General features: G+C 59.7%; 1 protein-coding gene across 1 annotated transcript; it reads left to right on the forward strand.

Moving 5' to 3' along the window:
• Positions 1–65: 65 nt before the first annotated feature.
• Positions 66–4,125, forward strand: LOC132319642 (digestive cysteine proteinase 1-like). The gene is made up of 11 exons (XM_059830904.1): positions 66–114; positions 668–727; positions 968–1,060; positions 1,211–1,383; positions 1,667–1,907; positions 2,348–2,549; positions 2,637–2,830; positions 2,971–3,062; positions 3,149–3,310; positions 3,550–3,739; positions 3,938–4,125. The coding sequence occupies exons 1-11, from the start codon at positions 66–68 to the stop codon at positions 4,123–4,125; spliced, it is 1,644 nt and encodes a 547-aa protein (XP_059686887.1).
• Positions 4,126–8,380: the final 4,255 nt, after the last annotated feature.

The raw sequence follows: 8,380 nt of genomic DNA on the forward strand, positions 1-8,380 counted from the left end.
CGCCCACCAGTGGTATTTAAGCCACCCGTGGGTGCAGGCCAGCAGCGTGGGCTGGGGTGCGCAGGATGGAGGGGCTGGGGTGGCTGCTGGTGCTGGGGGCTGCCATGCTGCTGGGTGAGCACCCACCCTGGCCGAGCTTGGGGCGGGGGGGATGGATGCCGTGCCCGCATCACGGGGTGATGCCATCCTGCCCTTTAGCCTGGGCACTGCGGTGGTCCTGGGCTGCTGTGAGGGTCCTCGCCCCAGGAGGGGGCTGCTCTGTCCCTGTCCCCATGCCTGGAGCAGTGCAGGGGCAGTGGGCACACTCTGCGCGTGACATACGGGGGTGCATACAGTTGCCCCTCACACCCTGGGGTGTGCGTGGGGGGGCTTTGGGGTGTCCCCAAGCTGGCTGCACCCCAGGGAGAGCAGGGATGCACGTGGGGGCTCTAAGTCAGCCAGAGGGCTGGCAGAGGAGCGGGGACGCCCGGCTTGGGGACCCCTTGTCCTGCCTGCCCAGGTAGGGGGGAGCCCTCCCAGCCCTGCTCCCCATATGGGCTTCCCCAGGTCTGTCCCCCTCTCCCAGGGGACAGCGAGTCAGGGACCAGCACCGCTGTCTCCCCCGGCGTGGAGAGGTGGGTAATCAGCAGCGTGAAGGGGTTTGGGTTTACTTTTGTTTTTCTTCCAGGAGCAGAGTGCAAAGCTCCTCTGGAGACACCCACATTTGGGGACATCTACCATGTCACAGGTACCGCTCGGGGACGGGGCACCCCTCCACAAAACCCGGAGGCTGGGGTGCATTGCTGCTGTGGGGTGCTGCCGGCGGTGGCCATGGGTGGGAGAAGTGGGGTGATGCTGCGGGGCCCCGGGTGCTCCCTGCCTTCTCCGCACTCCCCTCCCAGCCACGGGCTTGGGGCAGGGGGACGGGGGATGTCCTCGGGACTCGCCCCCCCGCAGCCCCCCGAGCCCGTCCTCTCTGTGTCCGCAGGAGTCATCAGCCTGCCCTACGCGGAGATCAGGGAGCCCTTCGAAGCCTGGTACAACCTCACCGGGGGGAAGAGCCGCATCGAGTACTACGGCGGTGGGTGCAGAAAGGGGTCCACCCCACCACCCCCTACCACCCCCCTCCTTCTGCCCCAGGACCTTCGGGTGCCCCAGCAAAGCCCTGGGAGCCATCACCACGCCAGGGCATGGGGGCTTGGCTTGACCTTAGCACTGTCCCTGTCCCCAGGCCAAGTGGTCACCTACCAGTTTGGCTCCATCGAGCCCTTCGGTGCCAGCTTCAAGGTGACGCCCGAGACCACGGAGACAGAGGTCAATGTTCGCAAGTGCTTCCGCATCAACGGCACCGATGGGGACCTCATCGCCCCGCAGAGCGTCTTCCCCAGTCTGGAGAACTTCAAGGTGCGCCCCGGGAATGGTCCTCCAGGATGCGGGATGGGGCAGGGGACAGGACAAGGGACCCCCACGGGGGGTCTTCGAGGGCGGAGCAGCCCTCTCTGGCTGGGAATGGGTAAATGCAAGGTTGGATGTGTCCATGGGTGACGGAGGTAGAGGGGTTGCATCCAGCGTGGGATGATGCAGGATGGGGTGCCATCACTGCGGGGTGCCCCAGCTCACTGGGGGCATGGTGCCGGGGCTGGTGCCGGCGTGGCACCCTCGTCCCTGATGCATGCGCTGTGCCCAGTGGGTGCGGGAGGAACGCTTCCGCGGGCAGCACTGCGCCGTCTGGCAGAACGTCTCCTACTGGGGCCGCAAGAAGAACGTCTACACGCTACGGGTGGGCAGCTCTGCCCGCGGCCCCGTGCCCCTGCACTACGAGGTGCGCGGCTTCAACAGCCTCCTGGGCTCCCACTACGACAAGTACGAGATCGACTACTCCTCCTTCAGCCATCGCTTTCCCCCCAGCGTCTTCCACCTCCCCGAGGGTGAGTGTCCACAGCCACCCCGCAACCGAGCCTGCGGCCGGTGCTGCCACCAAAACGCAGCACCCCTTCCACCTTTTTAATTTGGTTTTTTGGGTCTTTTTTTTTCTCTTTTTTTGCAAAAGCCTGATAATTTGTGGGAATTGGTTTGGCTGGGAAAAAAGCAGGGGAGAAATGTAATTAATGTTGATAGCTGGGGCCATGCGGGTGTTTTCCCGGTGCTGGCTCCTCCGTGCTCCTGGAGCGCAGGGTGCTGGGTGGGATAGCGGGCGCTCGGGAGCCAGCTCTGGTGTGAGTGCACATCCCCCCTGCACGCACGTGTCTATACGGGATAGACAGCCCCAATGGTTTTGGGGGTGACCGTGCCGTGTATGTCAGCTGGGGGGCCAGGACAGCCCATCCCTGCTCGGGAGCCATCAGCCACCGTCTGTGCCTCGTGGCAGGGGTGCAGTGCGAGCAGTGGCCTGCAGCCGGTCCCGAGCACCGCATCGTGGCCAACCCCATGCAGGAGTTTGTGGGGAGGGCGCCGGAGACAGACCACGTCCACCACCACCTCTTCCACCGCTACAAGGAGCGGTTCGGGAAGAGCTACAGCAGCGAGGAGGAGCACGAGCATCGCAAGCGCGCCTTCATCCATAACATGCGGTATGGGATGCCAGGGGCATGGGCTGGGGGGGGGTCAGGGATGGGGTGGCCAGCGCAGTCTCCTGCAGCATCTCTGCTCCGCCGCAGGTTCGTGCACTCGAGGAACCGCGCCGCGCTCTCCTACACGCTGGCGCTGAACCACCTGGCCGACCGCACACCCCAGGAGCTGGCTGCCCTGCGGGGCCGCCGCCGGAGTGGGGCTCCCAACAACGGGCAGCCCTTCCCCACCGAGCTCTACGCCGGCCTCACCCTGCCCGAGAGCCTCGACTGGCGGTTGTACGGTGAGGGAGCCGGTGCCACCAGCATGCAAGCCCGGACCGTGCACAAGGCTGGGGGTCAGCTGTGCACGCCGGGGTTTGCGTGGGGACAGCCAGCATCTTCCACTGCTCTGCTAAATGTGTCCCCATCCCACTGTCCCCAGGCGCCGTGACACCCGTGAAGGATCAGGCTGTCTGCGGGTCCTGCTGGAGCTTCGCTACGACGGGTGCGATGGAGGGTGCCCTCTTCCTCAAGGTGAGAGCGGGGATGTGCCCCATAGGGATGGCCGGGGGGCCTGGAGGGTGTCCGGCCGCATCCCTGCAGCATGTCCCCCACCGCAGACCGGCATGTTGACCCCCCTGTCCCAACAAGTCCTCATCGACTGCTCCTGGGGCTTCGGGAACCAGGCGTGTGATGGGGGCGAGGAGTGGCGAGCCTACGAGTGGATCATGAAGCACGGTGGCATCGCCAGCACCGAGTCCTACGGGCCATACCTGGGGCAGGTGAGGGTGGCAGTGCCGCTCGGGGCAGGGGTGTGCAGTGCCACCCCCTCACCCATCCTTCCCTCCAGGGTCTCCCAAAACAGCCACCAGCCCTTTGGCAGCGGATGGAGGCTCTACTTTGGTTTACGGATGCTCCATCCGAGCTGCCCCCCTCCCTCCTTCCCCCTCACTGCGGGGGGTCGGACCCCCCCTAACCTGCCCCAGGACCTCGGTGCCACTTCAGCCTCCCCCCCCTCCAGAATGGCTACTGCCACTGCAACCAGTCAGAGCTGGTGGCCCAACTCGCCGGCTACGCCAGCGTGGAGCCAGGCAGCACCGCGGCGCTGAAGGCTGCGCTGGTCAAGCACGGCCCCGTGGCCGTCAACATCGACGCCTCACACAAGTCCTTCGCCTTCTACGCCAATGGCGTCTACGAGGAGCCCCGCTGCGGTGAGTCCAGTCGACCCAGGAGGCTCCGTGTCCTGCTCGTTGGGGCTGGGATAGGCAAAAATATTTGCAGGGTGGGATTTATCTCCCCGCTAAGCTCCTGGCCAGGGGATACAGGGCGACTCGCTGCATCGGGAACAGCCTCCAGCTCCAAGGGATGGGGACTGAGATGTCTCTGTTTTCTTCTCTCCTTCTGGCCAGGAAACGAGACGTCAGCACTGGACCACGCCGTGCTGGCCGTGGGCTACGGGGTTCTGCACGGCAAGAGCTACTGGCTCATCAAGAACTCCTGGTCCACGTACTGGGGCAATGACGGCTACATCCTCATGGCCATGAAGGACAACAACTGCGGTGTGGCCACCGCCGCCTCCTTCCCCATCCTGGCCTGATGGGACACGGTCCCACATGTGCCTTGTCCCTTCGGGCAGCTCCAGATGGATGGAGGGGCTGGCAGAGGGATGCGGGGCCTCAGGAAGTGATTGTGAGGCAGAGGCGGGGAGCTTAGCTGGGGGGTCGGGGGATGCCGCCAGCCCTCTGGAGAGGTATTTTACCATTTTGGCAATAAAAGCCTGTAGAAGTGATCCTGTCTGTCATGCTGGGGTGTCTTCTGCCAGCCCCAGCCTGTCCCCCGCCAACCACAGCCCTCGCCATGACTGCCTTCTGCAGCCCTCTGTGTGATGAATTTCACCCAACGCTCAGCCCAGGCTCACCCCTGTTTGGATTACGTGTGCCCTAACCCCAGAGTTTTCAGTGCCACTCCCAGAAGTGCCGGCACCCACTTCCCCAGCAGCAGGAGGGAGCCTGAATCCACTCTCGCAAGCTGGGCTGGGCTCAGGGCCCTCCGGTTCCCAGCTGGACTCTGCCCTGTCCCGGCAGCCGGCATCATGCCGGGAACAAGGGGGCTGCCCCTGACCAGACAGAGCAGTCCCCAGTGCCTGGTGCCTCTTGGGACACCTGGGTCCTCTGCTCAGCATCTCTCCAGGCTCCTACGTGGGTGACTGCTTGGTGACTCAGTTTCCCCACCAGTCTGGGGGGAAAGCAGAGCTTCTGGGGGTTTTCATCCTGCTGCCGACAGCCTCTGGGATGGCGGGAGCCCAAATGGACCCAAAGGACACCCAAAGCTCATTTCATCCAGGACATTTCAGGGGGGTTTTGTCCAACCTCCTTGGAAGCAGCCAGGCCCGGAGCTGTCACCCCAGAGCTGTCATGCTCCTTTCATCTCCCCTTTCTCCAGTGCTTTACCCCATAACTGCATGGCCACGGGGAAGCCTGACCAAGAGCCAAGGGGTTGGCGAGGCCAGTGCTGCTCTTGGGGTGTCCAGGCTGGGTATCAGCATGGTGTGAGGGCTCATTCTTGGGGCTCTGGTGCTCTGCTCACATCCACCCTGGGGATGGAGCTGGGCAGGCAGTATGGGTGGGCAGCCCAGAGCTCCCAGGTGAGAGCTGTTGGCACTGCCAGGCTCTGCCTTCCTAATTTGAGAGCCCAATTAGCAGGCGGGCAGCTGGGGAGGAGAGCCTACAAAAGGGGAAAAGTCAGCCCTGGCTTGTATCAGCATGTGCACCGGCTGCGTCTTCCCCCCAAATGGGTTTCTGGTAGTTGAGAAGCGACGTCCCCCATGGCTACACCCGTATTTTGTGTAGCCAATGGCCAGGGTCAGGCACAGTGCTGCCTCACTGCAAGCACCGGCCGGCGGCACCCGGAGCAGCGCTTCTTCCCAGGCGACGTGATTGCTCCCAATTGAGGGTGGCAGGTCATAATATTTTCTTGTTTTCTTTCACTTGTTCACCTGCTTATTTTACAATTTGCTGCACTGATTTCTGAAGTGGTCTTTAATCATTCTCAGCAGGGGTGCTGACTCGAATTCGCGTCTGGGAGAGAAATGATCACTGCGCAGGAATAATGTGGTTTATTCTGTGGGAGTCCAGGTCTCCAGATCTTTGATTCTCTTGACTGCAGTCAATAAAACATGCTTTGACTTTCAGGGAACTGTGACTTTCAGGCTCCCTTTGGATAGGTGATGTTCTGAATTTGCTGCTGAACACGTAGGTGGCTTCCAGAGCTGGAGGTTTTGCACCCCAAGGAAGCATTTAGCAGGAGCCTGAAATTCTGCATTTGTGGCATTAGGGACAGCAGTTCTGAGCATGGGTAGTTAAGGATGGCTAGGAACTTAAAAAAGATCCATTTATTGTATTTGAAAAAGGAGAAAATAAGAAAGGACATACCTGAAGAGAGGTTTGCTGTTTCCAGAGCCAGCCTTGGGTTCTGGCTCCCAGCTCGAGTGAGCTGTGACTTCCAAATTTCCCTCGACACCCGAACCTCGGAGTCGCTCCAGGTTTTGCAGAGCGTAGCAAAGAACCACCACCCTGAACCCTGCTTTATATTGCAAGCAAAGCTGGCCTAAAGGTATGCATCTAAGGTTTCCTTTGGAAGAGGCACATTGCCTGCATGCCCTGCATCTCCAGCTTGCCAGCTATGCAGGAAACTCCCCAAATTTGATACCTTGATGGTGAAACACCAGCTGAGGCTGGCGCTTTACGGGGAGCGAGCACTGCCCAGAGAGTGAAAGCCGAGAGGATTTGGCACCTACCTCCCATATGCCCCCTTGAGAACCCCATCTTCTCAGTCTGCAGGGTGAAGTAGTTCAAGATGTCTCCAGAGGCTGAAAGCACAGGACCGGAGGTAGTCCTTGGCAACCAGCTTCCAGTCCTGCGCCCTGTCCTCTACTCGGTATTTCTTGTGGTCCTCTGCCACCTTAAGGGTCTCCTCCTTGTTCAGCCACCCCTCCTTGGCATCTGTCAACCAAGAGGTTGGTGCTGAGGTGCTTAAACCGAGCCTGTGTAATGTCTGCCTGCAAGCTGATCCCTTTAGAGGCAGTCCAAGCTGATGGTGGCTTTCATGCTGGAGGTGGGAGCCTGTGTGGCCACCTCGCAGGCTTTCCTGAGCCTCCAAACAGCTCATCCATCCTGCCTGATGCTCTCTTGATGCTTCTTTAAGAATTCATCCATGAAGATGCCCGCCAACTGGTTGTTGAAGTCATCACCTCCCAGGTTGAGTGTCTCCAGCCATGACTTTCACCTCAACAACGTCTCTGTCTACGGTGAAGATGGAGATGCTGATGCCCCTCCCAGCCTGCATTAAAGATGAGGACACTGCGCTCTCCATCAGATGATGGAGGCTGTAAGCCAGGATTGCTGATGTTGTCTCATTGAAGCCCCTCAGTACAGTGCTGCCAGCAATTACCCAACATCTTTGGTGGCTTGGCTCTGGGAGTCGCTGAGATAAGCTGGCACAGCGATGATCACGCCTCCTGCCTGCCCCGGAGCAACTCAGCCCCGAGGATGGGAATCTTGGGGCAATCCCAGCTCCACACTGGGCTCCGACTCACCCACTCTCACACAGCCCAGTGCCAGCCAGGACACGGGGAGCGAGCTGAGACAGAGCACACAGCCACAAACAGCTCCCGAGAGGTGTTTTGTTTCCAGTGCAACGGCCTTTCTGTGGGTGAGAGCATCCAGATCTGTGGGATCAATCTGTCCACACATCCAGAAATTCGGGGTGGGCTGAGTTTGCCAAGCTAAATTATTCTCCGAGGAAGGGCGGCTGGGATTTCAGCTGGGTTTGGTTTTTCGCCCTGCCCTCCGCTGTCCTGGATACGGCGCTTCCCTCCGGAGGCAGCTGCGCTCCAGCGCAGACCTCTGTGCAGCAATGCCAGGTGGCCAGAAAACGTGCTCCAGCCCAAAAGCTGGCTGCCTTTCAGCGCTGGATGAATTATCTGTGAAAACCTCTTACAGCTTGCACAAAACAAGGTAATTATTCAGAAAGCAGGGGACATGGAGAGAGCCAGAATATGAAAATATTATCTGCTAGTGATTTACAGAGAACCACAGACGGTGTCAAAGAACAGCAGCTGAATCAAACTTGCTTTGGCAACTTCTTGGCTCCCGAATGCTCCAGACAACCCGGGGGGGCTGATCACAAGCTCCCAACAACACTCCTACGTCCTGGGGAAGGGGCTCCTGGGGGTCTGGGTCTCCGGATCAGGATAGAGCTGGGTGGTTCACGGAGGGAAAGGACACGTGTTGCAGAACCCTGAGATTTTGGGATGGCAAAGACTATGATCCAGGGGGAGGCCATCTCACTTTTGCCTTCTAATATGGTAACTGGAGGTTTTTTGGGGTACAAATGGTTGCATCCAATGTGATCTGAACAGTCTTCCAAGTTCTGCAAAGCTAGAAACTGCTTTACTGCTAGCGAGGCTATCCTGGAAAATCACCGAGGCAGTGGCTTTTTAAATGTTTCTTATTAGACTTTCTTCAGTAGCAGCTTTACAAATGCTCTTTCTTAGCCAAATGTTTTTCCCTTGGCGACCATGACTGCTCTGGCAGGTTTGTTGTTCACATTCTGAAACGAAATTGTTCCTTTTCCTTCAGCTCGAGAGATTTGCAACCCCCTCCCATGACTTTTAGGAGGTTTTATTTCTTGTAACAAATCGCTCGCGGCACGTACGTTTTCCAGGTGCACTGTCAAACCCCAGAAAGCTGGGCAGCCCCAGCCCTCTACCTCTGCCCGATTTCCCCCAGAACCTCTCCTCGGATCATGGCAGCCCCTGAGCAGCGAGGAGGGTTTTGTTTAAAGCCATCCGC

Source organism: Gavia stellata, chromosome 29 (genome assembly GCF_030936135.1).
Source record: "Gavia stellata isolate bGavSte3 chromosome 29, bGavSte3.hap2, whole genome shotgun sequence".
Classification (NCBI taxonomy): domain Eukaryota; kingdom Metazoa; phylum Chordata; class Aves; order Gaviiformes; family Gaviidae; genus Gavia; species Gavia stellata.

Bases quoted from the DNA above. Each gene is read 5' to 3' on its own strand.
- LOC132319642 (XM_059830904.1), top strand. From the start codon at position 66: ATGGAGGGGCTGGGGTGGCTGCTGGTGCTGGGGGCTGCCATGCTGCTG. The intron at 1,384-1,666 runs GTGCGCCCCGGG...CGCTGTGCCCAG, and splicing joins CCAGTCTGGAGAACTTCAAG to TGGGTGCGGGAGGAACGCTT. The intron at 2,831-2,970 runs GTGAGGGAGCCG...CACTGTCCCCAG, and splicing joins CCTCGACTGGCGGTTGTACG to GCGCCGTGACACCCGTGAAG.